The sequence below is a fragment of the Ostrea edulis genome, chromosome 6, assembly GCF_947568905.1.
Source record: "Ostrea edulis chromosome 6, xbOstEdul1.1, whole genome shotgun sequence".
Lineage (NCBI taxonomy): Eukaryota > Metazoa > Mollusca > Bivalvia > Ostreida > Ostreidae > Ostrea > Ostrea edulis.
This window is the reverse complement of record NC_079169.1, coordinates 63,772,957-63,797,027: the sequence shown is the minus strand read 5'-3', so window position 1 is coordinate 63,797,027 and position 24,071 is coordinate 63,772,957. Positions and strand designations below refer to the sequence as shown.

Genomic DNA, 24,071 nt, shown 5'->3' with positions numbered 1-24,071 from the left:
AAAATATAGATACCACACGCTGGTCTCTCTTTTTTCTCTCTTACTAAAATCAAAGGGGGGTGGTGCAATATATATACGAGAATTGCAACCCCCATCCCTGAGAGAGAGAGAGAGAGAGAGAGAGAGAGAGAGAGAGAGAGAGAGAGAGAGAGAGAGAGTTTACTGTACACTTTACTTCATTTTATTTGGATACCCACTTCCGCCCCTATACCTTAGCTGCTGCTCTCTGAAAAAATATAGGGACAGATAATTTTTTTCAGAGAGCTACAGTTCTGCAGCTACCCGATCTGCGGAACCAGCTGTTAACAGCGCGCAATGTATATCGCTCGACCATCGAGGCAACTAAGGCAAGTCAAAATACTTGCGTTCGATGACCAGGCTGTCACACGCTACCAGGGCCGTAAATTACATGGAGGCGGAGGAGGCAGCTGCCTCCTCCAACTTTTGAGCCAAAAAAAATTAAAATTTAAAGTTCATTAGAATTTATGTTATTTCCAATAACTAAGAACATGATACCTCCCTTAAAAAGCATTCCAAATCTTTCTTTTAGAATGAGTTAGTCAAGTAACATCTTAGAAGGCCCTAGAATCAAGGATTTTGCACGAAACGTGTTCAGTGTGCACAAAATGTGCTCAGCGTCTGGGGGCCTGGGCGGCCCCCAGACCCCCGCCTAATTTCCTGCCTCCTCCAAATTGAAGGTTAATTTAAGGCCCTGGCTACACGGTCATTGAGAATAGAAATGGGATATTATATATATATATATATATATATATACCGGTATGCAAGGTGAAGATAACGAACAGTGATCAATCTCATAACTCCTACAAGCAATACAAAATAGATAGTTGGACAAAGATCAGGTGCCTAGGAGGAGTATATATATATATATATATATATATATATATATATATAGGATCAGTGATGAAGGATTTCTCATAAGGAGATTATAAAACGCGGGTTGCGCATATTTTGGGTTTTCCTTTATTTCCGGCTTTTCCCCCCTAGATTTGTTTTACCTGATCTGCGAACTTTTCCATACATGGTGTATGTTGTAGATAGCCTCCAACCTTTTACATAAAGTAACATACCTTTCACGGATACCAGGGAATATATCAAGACTGCTGCAGTGATAAAATGGATTGTGCTCATGGCAGTTCCTCGGGACCTCTCACTGCACTACAATGAAACAAATTTATATCGGATTGAATATTTTGTCAAATAATTTGTGAAGATTAAAATTACACTAAGGAGTTGGATGAGAGAAATGTAGTCGCTGAGTAACATTGAGGACCAATAGGCCTGCATGTTCCTGTACACTCTGTTGATTAAATTGTCATTATTCATGACACATGTTGCATAGTTCTTTATATGTATATGAAACACTTTCGTACCAATCAATAGGGAGATCGTAACCATGTTACACAATTTGCGATATATACGTGTAGATACAGAGAGGAAATAAGACCCCCTGTATAAATTGAAACCACACGGCGTGTACAGTTTATCGTTTTCCATGAAATTCGGCGTAAACATATACCCACACACTGATACCCAGGTCGCATTTCTCAATAAAACACTGCAAAGTTATAAGCACGTGATATATTGTAGTTAAGGCAAATAAAATTGACACATGTCGGAGCATAAAAATCTATAGAAGTTAATTGAAAATACGAATATAAAGGCATGTTTTTTTATACGCTAAATAAAACAGTGGGAGGTATGAAGTGAATTCTGCATAATCGACTTCTTAAGCAGAAATTACCGTACAGTGCTACTTGTTTCGCCTATATAATATTGTTATAATCAAACCACATATATATAGGGATTCTTTCCCTCGGCAGTTTTCATCTGTATGTTATATTAAATACCTTAATAAGTAATTTACACATGCAAAATCAAGTTGATTATGCGATTACAAATCCCTGTTCATACTCGATATGGGTATATGAAGTAGTTGTTGAGAAATGGAAAGATATATAAACTATCGGAATGGTTATTTATTATCTACATGTATATCTATTAAGAGTTGTGAATTCATTTTAAGTTAGTTAATCCTTACATGTTGAAAAACCTTCACGGAAGTAGAAGCACTGTGGTCCATCACTTCAGATGCGTCGGGCATAATTTTAGTTCTATCGAACACAAATGTCACATGGACTATGCACTCTGGATATGAAGTAAAGGTATTTGCCAAGTTCAAGTCTATGTGTCGGACAGACGGATAGACTGACTAACACACACTATTCATACCCCCCCCCCCCCCATTTTTTTGCTGTTGCGAAATTCCCATTTCATTGCACTGGCGAAGTGTCATTTGTCAATTTTTGCCTTACTTGTCTATCATTACCGTTCTGAGAAGGATTTCGAAACCATCTAAGATAACATATCTTTTGTGAGAATTTTTTGTTGTTTTGTTTTATTTGCAGCGAGGTCCGTGTTTGATATTATTCGAAGCTTTAAAATTTGAATCCAAGCTGCGCAGAAATGATGCAGGGGTCTACATGCATTAGCGGTATCTTTTTCTTTTACATTCTGACCCCGTCATCCAACAATTTATTTGAATATGATTTAATAGTTTGCCATTGTGATGTCATTCTGTATTCATATCCATATGCTTCCCACTAAATTTTGGAGTTTTTGGGGGGAAGAAAGTCATGATGGACTGTATAAATACTTTCCATATCACACATTACAAACATATTTTATGTGGAACAGGACAGGAAGATCCACAGACGATTATTGGTTGGTAATACTCAGATGTTGTTAAACACGTTATGTCAATAAGCAAATTTTAAAGTACAAGAAAACTTCTTTAGCTTGCTTAAGCCTTTCGGTCTCGGATGGAGCATATAAACCAATGATACTTTCCACCTGTCCATATTCTGTGCTGGCCCGTCACTATTTTGTTCTAGCTTCTCCAGGTCCCGCCATTTGTAATCCTTCCTGGAGACTCCTGTCCCCTTGTGGATTCCACTGCGATTCAAGGCTCCCCTAGTTTTCCTTGTTGTGTGACCAACCCACCTCCATTTTCTCATCCTGAAGTCAAGGCTTATTGGGGTTTGTCCTGATCTGTCCCAGGTCTTCGTCGTTGTTTCTTCTATCCTGTCAGATTATCTAATGGTAAGTATGTGTCTGCAGCAGTTATTAAGGCATTTTCCCAGCTTGTTTATGGTTGTTCTCCATTTCATTTTACAGGTTTCAGAACAATACGAGATGTTAATAATGGAGTTGAAAAGGAAGATTTTTGTTTTGAGCGTGCTATTATGTGCTTCCCAGATGTTACTCGTCATACGTAAAGCTATTCGTGTCTCGTATTATCATTTTATGTTTAGTTGATCCCTTAACACTACCGGTATTTGCTTCACTTCCACGTGTTATACATGTAGACCGGTTGTTGTGCCCTCGTGGTTAGGATGCTAGCCTCGCAAGCGGAAAGGTTATTGGTTCGATCCCCACTTCCTGCGCCGCGTCATAAAGCAAGTAGTAATATTACTCATCCAAGTGTCTGCTATTAGATTAATTGTATCTTGTTTAACGTACCACTCGAGAATCTTTCACTCATGGAGACGTCATCATTGCCGGTGAAGGTTCTCAAAATTTAGGCCTATGCTCGGCGCTTATGGCACTTGAGCAGGGAGGAATCTTTATCGTGCCACACTTGCTGTGACACGGGGCCTCGGTTTCTTCGGTCTCGCCCAAAGAACCGCCCCATTTATATACCTCTTACAACAAGCAAGGGGTACTGAGGACCTATTCTAATCCGGATCCTCACGGGACGTCTGCTATTAGAAGCAAAGTCACGAGTATTTCGAATACTATTATGAAAATGGAGGTCCCATGTTTTGGTAGACGTTAGCAAGATAAAGTATTTACATAGTTACGACCTTGATTACACGCAATTTGCGGCATTTTACTTGATCCCAGCTGGTAAAATCCCTATATTTTGTGGGGAAAAAATGTCGAATGGGACGTAAAACAATAAACAAACAAAAAGATAAAGAGACCAAGTGACACCCTGTCTTTAAATTTCAGACTCAACTTTCGAAAAGGTTTATGCTTGGAGGGTGTTTTCTTTTCCGTACTGATGCGGAGACCAGCCTCTATTGCCTTTTCTACCTTTGTTTCTCCTAGATCTGTTGTAAGTTGTAAGATGTCACGGTAACACCATTGACTACACCAAGATCGCCCAGCTCGCTTGTTCCGGCTCTTGTTGGCACTTTGTCTCATTATCCAATCGAGCGCCAGTTAGAATCAGCTGAGGGGAGAGTAAACACCCTCGTCCTACTGCTGCAGCTATATTAAAGGGTTCAGTGATTTGAGCCTCGTGCATTATCCTTCCCCGTATTCATGTGTTAATGTTATATATTCTCAGAAATTCCATAGTGCCAAGTGAGTGTCCAGGATGTCAACCGCTTTTTAAAAATTCGCAAATACTGTATAGAGTGGTTAGGGTTTTTCAGAGGCGCAATTTGATCAACGCAGTTTGTACATTATTCTGTTTGGTTTCTAGTGGTCTTGCATCTGGTGCTCTCTTTTATCGACATACATGTACACACAATAAAGCTCTATTGAGCCTTTAGCCTGGATAGAACTGATTCCTTTGTAATTGCCACAAACTCTAAAGTAACTACAATGTACATGTAATTAGCTAGGTGCTATCGCCCCCTTCCCTAGACACCTCTTCCTTCTTCAAAATAATATGTTACATAATTTGTGTTGCTGTTTCGATGTCTGCTTTGAATACGCCTGCAGATACATGATGCCTTTGGAAATCTGTTGACATTTTGTATTTCCGATTTGAATGGCTTTCTGTAGTATTTATCTGCCAAGGATTCTCCCATTGTTGCAATAATTGCCCTTCTGTTGGTAAAGTTCAGAACCCATTTATTCATTTGCTCTTCCTAAATCTTGTTAACCCTTTCCTGAATCTTTTGGTGAAGGAAATGTCTTCGGTAGCGGTAGCTTAGTAATCGATTAGGGCGTTTGCTTCGTAACCAAGAGACCTGGGTATCTAAGATGTTTAACATAGGTAGTGACCGCTCCTTCGCCAGACACTCGGCATTAGATGTGGAGGTCTCGGTTCTTTCGGATTTGACCTTAGAAAATAGAGATCCAGTGTCACGGTAAGCGTTGGCATGATAAAGAACACTTGCTACGGCCCTGACTGCCATACACAAGTCAAAATTTGTGGCACTTCACCCAAAGCTGATGACGTCTCTAGAAGTGAGCATCTTCGAATGGGGCATAAAGCAACAAACAAACAATCCCAAGTGACCAGGTGTAATGACGTGTGGGAGCATTGTCATCGTCTAATAAAAGCTAAAGATCAATGGACAGAAAGTTTTAAATAAGAAATTGGGGGGGGAAGGCTTTTTTTATCTAAGTTTTACATGCAGTAAGTACAATGAAAAATTGAAGATAACGAAAAGTGATCAACCTCACAGTTCCTCTAAAGGATACAAAATTTAGAGAAGGGCAAACACGGACCCATGGGAACACTAAAGTGCGATCATGTGCCTAGGAGGATTACGCATCTCTTATTGACCTGTCAAACTCGCCGTGAGCCCTTTATCTGGAAAATGGAGTAATCCGTAGTACAAATCACTATGTAAAGATAGGGGCTTGGCAGAACATTTACTGGATCTTGCCATGAAAAGGTGAAGATAACGAACAGTGATCAATCTCATAACTTCTTAGTATAAGGAATATAAAATAGAGAGTTGGACAAACACAGAATCCTGGATATACCAGGGGTGGGACCAGCAATGTATCTTTCTTTGTAAGGGTTTTCTATGAAGTTTTGGAATTCAATACAAGTACGGTAATTCAAATCCATTTGTTCCATCTACTGACATGTACAATTTGTTTAAAACTGAAACGTGTATGTGAGTTTGGCGTTCCATAAAACTAGGTATAGAATGGATATGAATACATTAGTAATGACGTCGCGCACGGTACTGGTGTTACTTTCATACGTGCATTAGAAAATGTTTCCGCTATGTTTACACAGTTGTATATTTTGTGGATTATTAAAGTCTTATACATCAATGGCAAGGAAAATATATAAATAATGATAATAGCTTATATAAAATATAATTTACACGCATTTCATTAGCAATAAATACACGCAGATGTCGTCATTTTTCGTTGTCCCGCGTTACATGAAATACGCATACGCTTTATCCACAGATTAATAAAATGATTGATTTTGTCCCAAATAACGTAAGAATTGGTGTATGATTGTGACGTCCTTATTTAAAAACCATAAACCAATTACTTTAAACATTTAGTTCATAGAATTGATATAGCGACCTTAAAAATGGCAAATACAGTGCCTGTCAGTGGTGTCCCGTGTTTGTAGATAGACTGCAAATGCAAATCATCATGACCAGTAGCACGCCTAATACAGGGGGAAGTTGACTATCCTTGTTACATTTATAATGACATGTATCGTAGAGTACAATGTATACCAGTATTATAAAATTCTGAGTATATCCATGAAGTAGATTGATTTTATCGGTGTCCAGTGAAATGTCCTTATTCTACAAATACCGAGCTTTTTAAACAATTCTACCATTTTATGTCTTATTTCTAAGCATTATCCCAACGCGAATATTTTAATGAATATAACTTACAGAAAGTACATAAAATTTACTATATAGAATATACAACATTTCATTTTATCCCGCGTCCATTTAGGAAAAGGAAAAGATACTTAATGTCCAAATAAATGTCCCATGTGATTTTGTCGCGCAATGACGCGACGTCAATGTACACAACCTACGTCTAGCTAAAACGTAAAATGTTGCTTTTATTATTTTTGAATGATCTAAATTAAAATGATTTTTAAAAATAGTATACAAGGTATTTAAGCTATAGCATGTGTATCTCATAGATATGTTTTGCTCTAGATCTGGTACATATACTTTAATTGACTTTATCAAATGACAATTGTACAGACTACATTTTGTTGCATGTACTACTGTATGTCATTGTCGCAAACCACGGGTTATTGTTTCATTCTATTTCACAAACGTTTGTGAAATAGAATGAAACAATAACCCGTGGTTTGCGACGATGTACTGTATGTATGCATATAAAAATTCAGCATTGAACAGATACACTTACGGTGTGTAAAACGTTGCAATATTATACAAATCTTGATTTATATACCAAACTCTTTAATCATATTCGATAATCTTGTTATTCATATATGAGAAAATTTTAATTATATTCGATAATCTTAATATTTATATGCAAAAATTTTGATTTATATTCGATAATCTTGTTATTTATTTACATTTGGTAACCTTGTTATTTATATTCGATAATTATATAAATCTCGATTTATATTCCATAATATTTGATTCGTATTTGATAATGTTGATGTACACATGCTAGATGTACGCATGGATTTAGTCATTATTGATTGTAGGTGAAATGCATAATTTCAAAAATTGATAAAAGAATTAGCTTCATTGACCATGACCTGACCTCGGATGTCTTAAATTTAACTAGAGGAGCTACTCTGCTAAAATTAAACTTTAATAAATATACAGCACTACCAGCCGTGAGACTTTTGGCCTGAATTGAATAGTTGACCTTGCCCTAATATGCTGAATAAACCCAGTAACTATGTCGAAGCTTGGGTGGCTGCCCTGTAATCCCCCATAGGCTGCTTAGCTAGCTGGATTAACAAGAGTGATACAAATTTGAATATTTATTAATCGTAATCAGGAACAGGGTGCAAATTTACATATATGGCGGAAAGGGTCGCGTGCAATTTTTTGTGGGGAACTGGGGAGGCGGCCAGTTTGACTACCAACGTAGGGGCAACATAGGGGGCCCTATGTGGACATAGGTGCCTGGACCTGAACGGGTGGTCACGTTCTAAGGGGGAAGAGATCTCTGCGCATCTCACCTGTCTCCTGCGTGCTACCTGGTTTAAAGAGCAAGTACAGAGCAAACTGTGGACCCTCCTACAGTTTCCAACATGCACCAGCCTGTAGCATTCCCTAGGAGGTGGATGTGAGCACAGGCACCAGAACGGTGGATATATATAGCGTGTTAGATCTTATGTACCCCCCCCCCCTTCCAATGAATGAAAGATATATACATAAGTCACATATTAAATGAATTGAATGTCAAAATCTTGTTAGAGTATCAGTGACGTGTTGAACAACCTCACTGTTGTATTTAGGACCCAGGTGATCTCTGGCGGGTGTGAGCGATTGCCCCTGGAATATTTCGCCCACATGCGTTGGTACTCCAGAAGAGTAGAGGAAGCCTCTCTCTCTCTCTCTCTCTCTCTCTCTCTCTCTCTCTCTCTCGTAGAGTAAAATAAAATAAATTCGCACATGAATATCAAGATTTCTCACATATAAATCAAAATTTCCGTCCGCATATAGATATCAAGATTATCGAATACAAATCAAGATTTCCGCATATGAATAACAATATCATTAGATCAAAAGTTCAACATCTGACAAAAAAATCTAAAGTCACACGGTTTTCACGAGACCACCCCCTCAAAACTAAATATGATATATATTGAAACTAACCGATTCGCAAGTAAAATATACGAGTATAAATAACACTCTGTATACCTTTTCTACTGTTTATTCAGAAATGAAAGTGAACATTAAAACGTTAAAATGTAATATTATTTGGAAGTTTTTAACTCTCACTTCAACTCACCGTGGTTATTATTATTATTCATTTATAAAGCGCAAAACTACATATACTTTCTATGCGCTGGTTGTTGTTTTTTCCCCACTAGAGCGTGATCGATGTAGATCGATGACAGAAACGTACGGGAGTTTTTAACCCCCCCCCTCCCCCCTTCCGTGTTTGGCATTAATAAAAAGTATTAAAGACAGCAATGATTATTAAACATAGAGACTTGAGCAAGTCTATATATATCCTAGAAAAAACCAAAACTGATTTTTTTTTACTGTGTTCAAATTTCTCAGAGGTCATATTCATAAGAATTGCAAGCCTTATTTCATGGGATGGTTACCTGTAAAATGCGAAACGAAATCGAAAGGAAACGAAATCTACCGAAGCAAAACGAAACCTACCGAAACGGGTACCCTTATTTCATACGACATGCCTGCTGTTGTAGGCACGGTGAAATAAATACAGTACGTATACTTTGGAGTATTTCTAAGAATTCATAATTTTTATGAATGTACACTATACACGTACAAAGATTTATTTTCAATTTTTAAACATTAAATCATGCATGTGCTTTAGTTATGATATTACAGCTTGGAGATAATGAATTTGTTTAAAATGTGACGTTGCTTTGCCACAATTTATGACGTTACAAGTGTAACGTAAAGTGACACCAGTACCGTGCGCTTAGTGAATGTGAATTTTAGTCTGATAATCAGTTTGGTTTGCTCGAGTCCAACAATTTCCGGGGGCTTCGCCTTCTCGGAATACCACCAGAGCTTTACTCTGAAACCTTTGAGGGCCTAAAAACGTCTCCTCCCTAGCAAATATCTTCTTTTGCAAAATTCCGGATACTCCACGACATTCGAACTTAAAGTAATGACATGACGTCTTATTGAAAATCACCTCGTAGGAAAACCAAAAATTTTAAAAGTGAATAGAATGAAGGTTTGTAAGAAAAGATTGTCAGAGCATTTGGTATTGTTTTTGAATAAGTGTTTTCTCATTTGTTATTCGCTATCGTTACTGCTGCTTTAACAATTGCAAACGAAGTTTTACCAGCAACGCTTTAGAAGATAGTTAATCTCATTCAATTTTAATTTCGCATGTTGCTTGATGTCTACGTCTTATTTCGTTGAGTTTATAAAATACATCGCGAAATGCTTTGTCTGACTTTTTTGTTTCTACATCATTCTACTACTGTTAAAGTCGTTATTTACGCGTGGGGGAAATTTACACTAATTATGCGGTCAAGTTATAAGCGCGTAAATTTCCTATAAATATTTGATAATATATACATGTATATTCTTCAGTTACCGAATTTTTCTCCCACGCGTAATGTTGGACGTGGAAAAACGCGTACTTAAGCCCCAGCGTAAATAACCACTTTTACAGTATGACGTCACAAACCTCAGTGCTTTAGCCATTCAAAATATGTGTGTGAAACTTAGAGATCATCAACTGTTGGCTCAATCTATACTTGATACTAATTTTGACCGGTTCCCGTTTTCTCTGGCGGAGATTGGGGATACCAATACTATTAAGCTTTACTTTGGAATAAAACACTACGTTTGCTGCTGGGTAGGATAAAATCTGAGAGAGAAATATTTTTACCGTATAACTTTCTTTCAGCAGTTGAGTTTTATGTGACATTAGTGACAAAATGAAATAGAAGGCAGTAACAAAATAAATCATCATGCGTGATTCTATTCTGTTGAGTCGGCGCAAGAAAGACATTTGATTTTTTTTATGTCCACAGGTCAATGAATCTTTGAACAGCGAACAAAAAAAATCACCCAGATGTCGCCCCTGCAATTAACCCACACAAAGAAACGTTTTAGATGTATTTATCTCTCTCATCACTTCATTTGCCATCAATGTTCTTTATGGACACAATAAAGTTGCAATAATTAGGATTCTTTTCATACTTTTTCTATGCGGCCAGTAGATGTAAATAACCTCGTCCAAGTACGTGGGCAAACTTTATGCATGAATGATATTTCCTCTATTGTATTCAAGGAAACACATATATCAAGTCTAATTTGGAAAAAGAAACCTTCGTAGTTCTATGTTCATGCTGAAACGAATTTACAATTTCAGAAAGAAAGAAAAGCAACGATAGAAAGCTATGTATATCCAGATAATCTTAGATTTAATGAAGTAGACCTATATGTATGAAAGAGATGTACAGATGAATCCACCTCTGTAGAATAAAGACTAAGGGTTTTGACATAAACATCATATACAGGTGATAATGAACTATTGCTACATACATATGGGACGTTGACGATGGAGATACTGAAATAATCCCTATGTCCAGAAGGCAGATCAAAGAATCTAATGTTGATTATTTTGGGGTTTGTTTTCACATTTTATTTTTGTAATTAAACACTTTCATAGATACTTTAGCTAAAATTGTTAAAGAATAAGCTAAATATTTTCAGAAGATGGGGGTAGGCTATGGACTGACTGGGATGGAGATGTTGGTTTTCGTCGACAAACATGTTGATATGACGTGTAAAAAGTTGCAATATTATTAATCTTACAATGTGTGTGCAAAATCTTGAGATGTATAATATGAACAAAACTTGTGTTGCTTTACGTCGTGTTTGACAATCTTTCACTCATATATGGACGTAACAGTAAGGAAAGTACTCTAAATTGTGGCCTAGTAGTTTTGATAAGGAAACATCCAGTTCATTTATCCTTTGAATTCAACCTATTATTTCAATAAATCAGCAAAACCACTGGAAGAGTTTGGCATTTACTTTGGAAACTTGTGTCTTTGTGTCGACGATTCACTTTAATGAAAAGGTGAAGATAACGAACAAGTGATCAATCTCGTAAATCCTATATAAGGAATACAAAGTAGATAGTTGGGCAAACACGGACCCTTGGATATACAAGAGGTGGGATCAGATACCTAGGAGGAGTAAATATCTCCTGTTGACCAGTCACACACGCCGTGAGCCTTATATCTTGATCAGGTAAACGGAGTAATCCGTAGTCAGAATTAGTGTGCAAAGAACAGTCTAACAATTGGTATAAAACACGTCACACAGCATCAACTTGTTTGTCAGTAGCCTGCCTCGATTTAAAAACTGATCATACACAGAACAAGCTCTTGCGTATCGAAACAGTTGAGAAATATAAACACCATATGCAGGTGATAATGGAATATTGCTACATAAATATGGGAAGTTGACGTTGGAGAAGCTAAAAGCATCCCGTTTGTCATAAAGTTAGTTTTTTGTTAATATCTATTTTCAATAAAATATCTAAGTACGAAGCAGATGTAGAGGATTATGTGGTGTCTTATATTTCGAGTTCACTGGAGTTTATCGAATCGACATATGAATGAAAATGATTATTGTTATTAGATAAAACGTCGTCGATATATCTAAATGTCGACTTGAAGGCCACAGCAAGATATTTTTTTTCTAATGTAGAAGCTTTTGAATAAATTCTGCCTCATAGAAATATATAAAAACAGGTCAGCTAAGAAAGGAGCACAATTCGTGCTATTAATAGAGGTGTGTTATATAGAAATATGGATGAAGTGGTCATATTTATTAATTCTAAATTATTCACAGCTGAATAACAGTTTTTTATTTACTTATAACGTATTAAAATTATACAAATTTAACATGAAGTGAAAATGGAATTTTGGAGTAAAATATTTATATCTTAGTGAAAAATCCCTGAAAACTGGGAAAAAATAATTCATTGATCTTTTAATTATTCATCAATATACAAATGTATGTATGTAGTAATCTAATTGCATTTCTTTGTGTTATCTTTATTTACTTCTCAGTACTTTGCTATGATATGCTGATATTATTGATGATTTCAAATAAAACCTCAATAACACCGCCTAAACACGAAATGCGGGACGAGTCAAGTGATTTGAGGTGGCTGGTGGGAATCATTCTTTTTTTAAAATTGTAAGAGGGACAAAATCCCACTGACTCTAATTCCCGAAAATCGTCAACATTGTCTGCGATTTGTATTTCCTGTCATTTGAACTCACTAACTTATTGGGCGTGTCCGTATCGCATACCCCTCACGAAAAAAATAATTGAAAGGAGGGTCTTTTGATTAGACAGATTATTGCATAAAAATTCCTTATAGAAATCACAAATATGAACACGTATGACTCTGAATCCGATATTCCTTGCAGCTAGGAGGTACTGAAAGAAATTGTTTCAGAGATGAATTTGATTGTAATTTAGATTTGACAACAACTTCTTCATCTACAGATGACGTAACAGTGTAACAACATGTCAGAGGCGATTTTTGACAATAAACTGGTGAAACGGCATCAACTAGAATGTGCACGAATGAGAATTCCCAACACCATCTTCTCAAAGACACTACCACCCCACATGAGATGGCAAGAAGAGTGTCCTCCCAACTCAAGGAATCCTGAAATTCATAACAAAATACAGGAATTCTGGACAGAGGAGACGACCAAAGTCAGAGAAACAACTCTGAAAACAGTAGTGGAGTTCCCAGACAGGAAAACAATGGCCAGCAATGTTCGGCTCCGGGAAATCCGGGTAAACACACTGAACAATATACCTACATCTGCCGCCAAAAAGGCAAAAAATAATGAATGCTGAGACAGTGGAATCTAAGGAAAATTTTGACCGGGTTTTACTGGACTTCAAATTGAAGATGTCACTTTACTCCGGAAAATACATAAACGTGATACTGAAACCTTTAATTCTATTAAAACAGCTGATGCTGCAAAATATCTATCATTCCACAAGGAAGACCTGTTTTACAAGTAGCTCAAATAAATGCACCAGCAGAAGAAAACTAAGTCCATATGTTGACAATTTGTAACACCTATCGTGCATAGTTTGAGCGCAATTATTAGGGACAGTTCTAGTCTTCGACCACACACACCGATTGCCTGCTGGTCAGTTATGATTTACACAAAGAACCAATCACTGCTGTTGAAGCAGCTTGCAGAGAATTTGATAAAAGTTTAACCACCGTTCATTGCAGATCTGAGCTATTTACTTAAATTAATTTGAATTTTTTTTGACTTCTAACTAATCATTGGATGTGATATGGGCTCTGAGTGCTCTCCCTTTACATGCGGAATTCGATATTCGCTTACACCAATTCGTTAAACAATCTAATCTGCCAATACAACCTATCATTGACTTAAATGCTTCTGACGTGTTTCATACCGATTGCTGGGCCATTCTTGGCGCACTGGTATTGGCTGCGGATAACTCCGTTTGCCTGATCAAAATATAGGACTCACGGCGGATGTGGCCGGTCGACGGGGGATGCTTGCTCCTCCTAGACACCTGATCCCACCTCTGGTATATCCAGGGGTCCGTATTTGCCCAACTCTCTATTTTGTATTCCCTATAGGAGTTATGATATTGATCACTGTTCGTTATCTTCACTTTTCATGCAACGAAATTTTCAACCAGGAAATGCAAAAATTACATATCACGGTCGCTATAGCGACAATGGATTTATTATTTTTCATGGAAATAAGAATGAGACCCATGATCATTTTACTTAAGCCAATGCTCATCACCCGTTACTGAAATTAACATACTCAAATATCCTGGCAAAATATGAGTTTCTTGGATACAAAGGAAAAAGATTCTACAGAAATGATATACATGTACATGTTTTACAAAAGAACTTATGACTTACGACCAACTTTACATACTGGAATTTACCAGTTTATTGTAAGATCATTCACTCCAAATGCAAATTTCATTCACTCCAAATGCAATTTTTTTTAACAAAAATGTTGAAAATTAAGCCTTAGAAAAGTTTTACTTCGTTCATTCAAAGTAATAACTGTGTAATAGAATTTAAGACTTGCGACTTTGTCGTAAGTTGTTTTGTAAAACGGGACCTTTGATTTTAAAACATACATGTACATTAAACCCAACAATACGCTCTCAATCTCTAAAAGAGTCGTCATTGTTGAAATGAAATAAAACAGATGTACAGAAGGGCATAACTTTTATGGTGAAAAATGACGCCAAAAACAAGAACCCCTTTTTTGTAATCAAATACAAACCTGGATTCCGAAAATAAAACGAAAATCATTAAAATACTGACACATCCTTATAAAGACTGCAATGCAATACTCCCTGAATTGCCTATTGTGTCACGCAGTAAGAATTTGGGTGATTTGCTCCCTTCCTCGCTAATTAAAAAAAATTGTATACAACATATATGCAAATATGCTCCTGATGATGGCGAATTTGCAACTAATTAATACTGTTATTAAAAGTGATTAACCATAAATCTCGTATCACACCGCCAAAACACTAAATCAGGGCCGAGTCCAGCGATTTGAGGTACGTGGCTGATGGGAACAATTTTCTTTTCGAGACATCCGAAAGTTTGAAAGTAGTAACATGAAATCAAGTTGATTTGAATAAATACATGTATGTTTTATTTGTGTGTATTTGATTTAAAGTGTTTTATTTTGTCTATTTTTCTGCTTTCAGTTTAGAAAATTATTTCAATTATCAATATAGAAATACTTCACAGGAAATAAGATTTTTTACGGACTGTAAAATTTTGTGATTTTAATAAGTTGTAATATTTTCTTGTTTTTGTGAGCGTACCCTTATATGTGCATTATAGCTAGAATGCATAAAAATGTCGCATTTGGTGCATCGTGGGTTTATTTTATAAGAGAGAGTCCAGTAATCTCGGCTGAATATTTGGACTGCGTCAGACTGATTCTCGGAGCAGTCCTTCATAATTCATATCTGGAAATTCACTTTCAGCTTCAGCCGGTTCTAGCAATTAATGTGCACTTGGGTGACATTGCTGTTCGCTTCAGATAAGTTAGTTGACTATTAAACCAATTAATGCTGCATTACTCACCAAGTATGTAAATTCCATAAAATAAACTATCACTAAATTTTCCGTTCAAACGAAGACCTCCTTGGCGCAATATTTTCTCTCCCGAAATTGAAGAATTCCTATACTTTGGTTTTTTTTTTTAAATTCGCCATACACAAGTAGGTATGTGGAGATACAATATATCAGTAACTAGATAAAACAGACTATAGGAACAATTTCAGGAGATAAAATATTGTGCCATGGAAGTCTTCATTTGAACCGCAAATTTTGTGACTACATGTATTTTCATTTTGGGATTTTCATACCTAGACGGCAAGCAATGCAAAATTGATAGTGATATAGAGTTAGTTTAACTATTTGAAGCGAACAGCAGTGTCACCTAAGTGCACATTAATTTCTAGAACCGGCTGAAGCTGAAAGTAAATTTCCAGACATGGATTATGAAGGACTGTTCCGAGATTCGATGAAGGCGTCAGTCCAAATATTCAGCCAAGCCGAATCTCAGCCAAAATTACTAGTACAGGAGTAGCATCCTCATTGAAATAATTTATTTTGATGATATTTGTTTTTCTCTTTAGGGTTATAGAGCTAATTAAATGATCTATATCGGTTAATGTGTGATTTTCTTTTTGGATTCTCGGATCTATCAAAAGTTGAAAAGACAGCCAATTCCAAAACAAAGAATTCTCTAGCCCACTTGCTTCATCTGAAAATAGTAGATTCATATAGTTTCTATCTAAATTTACAATTTCCCTGATTTTTTAAAACCAGGGAAATAAATTCATTGATTTATTTACAAATGGGTAGATCAGTGGTAGGGCGTTCGCTTCGTATAAACCGGGAGGTCGCGAGTTCGAGCCCCGCTCGTGCCGTGTCCGCCTAAACCCCAAGACGTAAACATCGGTAGTGATTGCTCCTTCGCATAACGCTCGGCAATCACAGGTCTTTCGGATATGACCTAATAAACGGGTCCCGTGTCGCGGCAGGCGTTGGCACGATAAAGAACCCTCACTGCTACGACCCTGAGCGCTAGGCATAGGTCTAACTTAATTTGTGGTACTTCACCTACAACTTGGAACGTCTCAATATGAATGAAAACTCCTCAACGGAATGTAAAACAAACATACAAACAAAGAAAACGTTCATTTGCATAGAATATCATTCCAACATGTAAACGCACTGACGGCTTTGACGCGATAATAATGGAGCAATCCCAGTGTAATTCATACGTCGGCCCATTGAATAAAAACGAGAGAAAAAAAATAGAGAATTTGTTATTAACCATAAAAAATTATCATCAGGAAAATTTGTGTGTGTGCTTTTCATAGGTTTATATTCAAGTTCAAATATATACAAATAAAAAAACTATTTTAAAACATTTACAAACAAATAATAACTGATTGTTTCCAACATGAGTGTGATGCCTTTTTTCATCATCTCCAAAGTGTTTCTATATAGATATCTAATAAATAAGATTTTTTTTTTTTTACAATCTTACTTACTGAAAACAATCCAGTTCAAGTATATTCAGTTAATTGCATAGACTTAGTGCACATTTATTAATGATTGCGAAGGGGAGAGTCACTCGTACTCCTAGAGAGCATAGATAATGTAATTCATTTGGAGATTGAAGTACCATTTTGTTCACTTTATGATGTGCATAGGAAATCACAAATTAAAAAGTATTACTAGTATAGTCCATGTATGTATAAGCTTCTAAAACTATTGTCTACAGAAAATGTCAGTAATTTTGGGAAATTCCTACAGAAAGCTGAAATACTTAGAGACTCATTAAATGTTAATTAAGTTCTTTTTTTATTTGTATTGGTAAATATTGTTTTTAGTATATATGAAATTTACACTTTTGTCATCATATGCTATAAACTAACAAAAAGAAACGGAATTCTGTCCATGTATTACTGTTAGGTCCTATTAATGTATTTTCCCAATTTTCAGTATACTTGACTACTTTTTCTGTATATGTGGATATAACTTGTGTGTGTGTGTATATATATATATATATATAAAATGTTCAATTTATAATATGATTACAATGTACCATTGCACTAGTATACTGTGTGCGCTAAAATTTGTGCTTTGAATGATGTATGTATACACTATGTAACGGATTAGCATGTTGTTCAAAGTGAGAAAGAAACGGGTAGATATTGAAATAACGATATTCTTAAACGTTAAAAAAGTCAAAATATACACTATGTACTTTTTGTACAAATTGGTGTTTTGGAGGATTCACATGTTGCTATTTAAATTTGGCCGGTAATATGTATCAATTATGAAAAACGTATTTGTAACAAGTCGACTTAAATGTGGTAACGTTATCAGCTCCATATCTTCTGAAAAATAAAATAAATATATTGTAATGTACATCATTACATGTACAGGTAGACGTACACAAAATAAATATACTGTACTGTACATAAATACATGTAGACGTACACAGAGGGCCATTATTAGTTACACAGTTAGTTAGTGACCTGATACGGAAAAATACATGGTGTGAAAAGAAAACCCGTATCGGGCGAGGTGAAAAGAAAACCCGTATCGGGCGAGGCGAAGCCGAGCTCGATACGGGTTTTCTTTTCACACCATGTATTTTTCCGTATCAGGTCACTAACTAACTGTGTAACGAATTTATCACGTCGAAGACCTCTAACTGTATATGTGGGGGGTCTATATCATACAACTTAGTCAAATGTCTTTCCTTTTGACACGGCTGCAAGTCGAACCCGACGATAAATAAAATTACTCGCCCAATACGGATTTTACTCGCATGATACGGTTTTTTTCACGGCGTCACGTGACCAAGATCTGACCAATTAGATTTCAACAATTTTGTCTGAGGCGTGATAAATCTTGTTATGCATTTGTCAAGCAAATCGATCATTTATATGGAAAATTTGTTTTCAAAAATATATGCTTATTCTCAACTTAATATGTCAATTTCATAAGGCGACTAAGACCTAGTTGTATAAGATTTCGCGTTGTTTTGTACTTTCCATAGATAGAACCGGATACGGATAGATACTTAAAAATAGAAGAAGGGGGAGGGGGGGGGGCTTTGGGGGGAGGAATTCTATACTGTGGCGGTTGTTTTTTTTTTTTGTGGTTTTTTTTAATGATGATGATGAAAATTTATGGCACGTCTTTACAAAAGTAAAAAAAACACCAAACGAATCAGACGTAAAACAACATACATGTAAACAAACAAGTACACAAAATGAAACTAAAAATACTCTATAAATGCACAAACTGCAATATATTCTATCATGAAGGGTGAAGGTCAACCTCATATTTCTTATAAGCAATACAAAATAGAGAGTTGGGCAAACACGGATCCCTAGATATAAAAGATGTGGGATCAGGTGCCTAGGAGTAAGCATCCTTTGTCGACCAGTCACACCCGCCGTGAGCCCTATATCTTGACCAGGTAAATGAAGTTATCCATAGTCAAAATCATTGTGTCAAGAACGGCCTAACAATCGGTATGAAACACGTCAGACAGCATTTGACCCAATGATAGGTTGTATTGACGAACTAGATGGTTATAACGATGGTATGATTTGTGAAATGCTGACTTTAAACGAGACTGTTGAAACCCCTGCACCATCAATTTGTTTTTCAGTAGCCTGCCTTGATTTAAAAACTGATGATACGCAGAATAAGCTCTTGTGTATCGAATCAGTCGAGATAAATACACACCATATGTGAGTGATACATTCATTCTTGTAATTTCTAAAGCAGCCAGCTATCATATTGTTAAATCATCAATAAAATGTTGCACTTGCTGCAACGAACATATGGACATTTTATCAGTTTACTGCGAAGTTATTAATTTTGTTAATAATAAAGAAATTACGAATAGTGCAACTCTGTTTGGAAGAGGGGTGTGTGTTGTAGATCCTCATGGGATTTGGGATGCATGGAATATAGTGAAGATAAAATATACTTAAAAATATAAAAAAAAAATAAAAATAGTAGGGATTTAACTTTCGTTGTTTTCATGGTAGGGACCAAAATCAAGAAATTTCGTGGAAATTTAACCTTCGTTGTTTTCATGGGATGAACCCACGAAATTAAACTCATCACGAATAATAGAAACTAAACTACGAGGTACCACGAACGAATGGCAACTCTTGAATGACTTAAACAAATACCATGAAAATGCTTATTTCATATCAAATCACGAAAACTTGACTCAGGAAAAAGAAAAAGTAATTCTACAACAACCGACTGGTATCAAATCGTATTGCTTGCATGGAGTGTCACGTCCAGAGAACACCTCACTCATATGGAGGTAACAGCCACGCGATGTACTCAACAGCCGTAACAATATATGAGAGTTTTTGTTATATAACCCCTCATTACTTATCATGCCATGGGACGGTCTCATCTGACGTTCACAGTTCTGATAACTAGTTTGGTCCGGATACGTGGGGGGTGGGGGTGTCCGACACCCCCCCCCCCCCCCCCGATTAATAAAATTACATATATCTGCCCATTTCTAAGCAACTTCAGTTGTAAAATTCTACGTATTAGTCCCCAGTGTGTAGGTTGGACTCCCAGATAAACATACTTGTACATGGGGTGGACCCCCCACCCCCTGGGAAATATTCTGGATCCGTGCAAGCTACCATAATGCCTAAGTACGATATTGAATTTGGCGGCGTCCTTGCGCTCAGTTATAAGTGTGTTCAAATTCAAAACGAAAGATCAGATTTCGATTATTAAAATGCCACATCTGTATCTTTAGTAAACATACGGATATTTGATATTTCTATTCTTTTTGCTGACAATTACACCCCGAATCCTAACAGTGACGCTCCTACTTTGGTTTGTAAAGACAAAATATTAAACAGCACAATTTTAATTTCATAGAAAAAAGTCATTCCGTGACTATAACTATGAAAAGTGATGATAACAAATAGTGATCAATTTCATAACTCCTATACAATTCTAACCCTCTCCCGGAAAAAAAAACACACTCTGGAATTAAATACCATTATAAACGAGTTTAGAAGTGTGTCTAGAACTTGCCGGGAAGTTATTTAAAAGGAAAACCTCAAAATTTGCACATAATGCTTTAATTTACACGGACATAAAATGAACTTCTCACATTGACAGAGCACGATCTGGGGCTTCACTTCTATCATAAAAGTGAAAAAATAAGAATATTTGATTGAACTATCGACGTATACCAAGTAAATGCAAGGTGAAGATAACGAACAGTGATCAATCTCATAACTCCTATAAGCAATACAAAATAGATAGTTGGGCAAACACGGACCCCTGGACATATCATTTTAAAAGTCCCAAGTATTTCAAACGTCAAAGTTTCACACAAAATTACGCTTCGTTTACTAAATCTCCGAAACCGTTCATCCCTGGTATATTATTATCTCTACATCACCGGTAAGCACATTGACACCCCATTTTCCCTTCATTTCGCGATTTTCAAAAGTTTAAATATCAAAATAAATAGATAAATAATGAATAAATAAAAAATGATAATAAATTTTTTGTAAAATAAAAATCCAGATCAAGCCATACCGAGGAATGAAACACCTTACTTGAATATGATGAATATATTTGTCAATATTTCACGAGAAATATTTAAGATACTAAAATTTAGGAAAATGTGGTTTTGATACATATATTAAATATCATTGGCAGCATTTGCTCTGTGTTTGATGTCTAATAGTAAATGGAACATGCATTGTAAGATACCTTAAGGCCCAGTTATCCTTTCGGAATGTTTAGGAATATCCGATGTCTTTGGAAAGAACTGCAATGTATATCCCAGTCTTAAGCTTTGGTCATCCAAAAGGATACGGTATTATCTATAATGTTTTATATACATACCGACACAGGCAACGTGAACAGATCAATAGGGTGAAAAAACAAATTATACGGCAGCTGGCGGATCTCCGTATTCAGCTGCGAGGTCGATGTATAAAATCATTGTTGTATATTACTTAAGATATTAGCTTAATTTGCATTGTACAATATTCTTTGATATCTAAAGACACGCATCATAAATTCTTGATATGGATCATTGCTTTGAAATTCTTTTCCTATTTAGGAACTGAAATGCTAATTTTCATTTAATTTTATTGATGATGTAATGTAAATCACTGAGTCTTTGAAGTATTCTTGCCATATTAATATTGGCAATGCATGATTTTCGCGAAATAAGCGGAAATTAGCACACCGCGAACACTGTCCGCTTGACTGTAATTGGAGTAAAGAGTTTCTTGCTGTAAAAAAAAAAAAAGTCACAAAATTTAATAACAGTTGATTATCACACACTAAGAGAGCTAACCAGCTCAGATTTCCGGAGGAAAACGGAGACTTTTGAATTACACTCGTGAGCTTCTCTTTATAACAGATTGTATGATTTAGCACTAATCAATGACAAATGTGTCATTGATGGGACGAGCATCCACATGCCTGATGGACTAGGAGATATCGTGGTGTCTTAGAAATGACTCTCAAAATTGAAGAGAAAATCTATTTTTGCTGTACCTTCACACAAATATGTCTAATTGATATCAATAAGTCTGTATAAACGATTGCAAAGGACATTCCCACATATGAAATGAGCCCGTCATTTAGCTTTAAGTTTTAAAAAAGACTATTCTACTGATGTTTTTTCAATTTTGAGAGAGATTTTTTTTTCAACTTAAAGCCTCACTCAAAACGAACATTAGTCCAAGAATGCATTATATCTGGTGGCAGAATTAAAGAAGGGATAGCAGCAATTGCTAAATCATGGAAGGAATAGCACCAATTGATAAATTAAGGGAGGGATAGCACCAATTGATAGATTAATTAAAGGTTCTTCGATGTCTTTACTGTATTTCGAACCGTCGTGAACAACTACAACAGTTACAAATCAGAAAAGTCCACCAAATTTCGCAGAGAGAGAGAGAGAGAGATTCATGATATCAATACAAAAACCAAATAAAAGAATTCCATATGTATTATAATCAGTGAACATCTTTGCAAGTCAAGGGTTATTGATTCGTTACCTCGCACTAACCCTTGACATCAGTGACTATCAAAAAGTTGGGCTCGTTCTGATTGTTTCTACAGAAGAGTGGGAACCAATGAGAATGCGGTTCTATTTACAACAACGCGAAGCGGGAGATTCAAATAAAAACACGTGTATTGTTACCTGTAGTTATGACTATTTCAGTCTTCTAAGCAATATTGCCTTAAGAAAAAAGGTTTCCAAACTTGATCTACTATCAATAAACGTAATTAGTGGTGGAAATATTACAATAAATTTAAAACGCCCTCTTCTACACAACAAAATGTATATAATGACAGTTATTTCGAATTTTAGCTTGTAATATACACGTATCAATACTTTGCGCAAGTTACGTCCCTTGTTCAACATCTCCCGATGAAAAAAATTTCTGACCTGTAGCTTTGACACTTGTTATTTTTCCATCAATTTTAGTAAACCACAATAATGCCTCAGGGTGGGGCAATCAATTAACTTGTATGAAAATATAATCATTAGCTATATGTATAACCCACAATAGTAACTCTTACTTTTGGTAAACTTAGCTTTTTACCAATTGACCTTTGGTTGACCCTTCAAATGGACATAACTCGCGGCGAAGTGTTGATGGGGCAGTAAGTGATGATTTTCGAGAGGCTTAAACCCTGTCACAGCAGGGCTGTGTCCACACTGCGATCCCGTGACGTCCATGAAAATGCAGAACGCCAATGTGGGCGCAGTATAGTCTCCTATATCGGTGCAACAACACGATGACATCTCAAAGTAATGTGGCTGGGTCACCTAGAACGCCATGCTACAGTGAGCACTTTGAACATTTACAAAGTACGCGACGTGGCTCTGCATCCGATATACACACAGTAGAAACCCTGTAGGGTCATTTTAGCAGCCCAGTAAGGTCTCGAACAGCACCACGAGAGCTTCGTTGGCGCGCGCTCAAGTGACTCATTTGATCGCAGTATGGACGCATTGGTAATCGACGGAACTTGCAGAGAGACCTATCAGCGTCCTTTGTGATGTCAACGCATCTCTATCGCGCTTTAATGGTGCATCTACAACGATTAAACGACTACGCAGAGCTTTCACTACGATTATCGCGCCCCGGATCCCATGGCGTTTCTACATTGTACCACGTCCTTTGGCGTTGGCAGCTTGTTTCCACTGTGTTGCCGGTACGTTGTCAGCCGGACAGCAAAAATAGCATAAATACATGACACGAGAGCGAATATTAGTTTCACTTTCAAACATCTTGAATTCTACATATTCTACATAAATATTTCCTGTATCAGGTTGGTTTTTTTTTTAAGTTAAAGACCGCCGTGGTGATTTAGAGGAAGAGAGTTCGCCCCGCATACGGAAGGTCGGGGTTCGAAACCCGGCCGCGACAGACCTAAGCCTTTAAATCAGGTGTAATGATAGTTCCATCGCTAAACGCTTAGCATCGGGTGTGAATGTCTCAGGCCTTAAAAATGGATGTCCCGTGTCACAA

At 36.5% G+C, this 24,071-nt stretch overlaps 1 protein-coding gene across 1 annotated transcript in view; it reads right to left on the bottom strand.

The window, feature by feature from the left end:
• The window catches only part of LOC125683110 (uncharacterized), a 103,465-nt gene extending 82,026 nt beyond the window's left edge, over positions 1–21,439 (bottom strand). The window contains exons 1-2 of the mRNA XM_048923912.2: positions 21,283–21,439; positions 1,089–1,176 (exon numbers count right to left, since the gene is read on the bottom strand). Coding sequence (XP_048779869.2) covers positions 1,089–1,149 — 61 coding nt within the window. The 5' untranslated portion in view covers positions 1,150–1,176; positions 21,283–21,439. The remainder of the gene's footprint in view (positions 1–1,088; positions 1,177–21,282) is intronic.
• Positions 21,440–24,071: the final 2,632 nt, after the last annotated feature.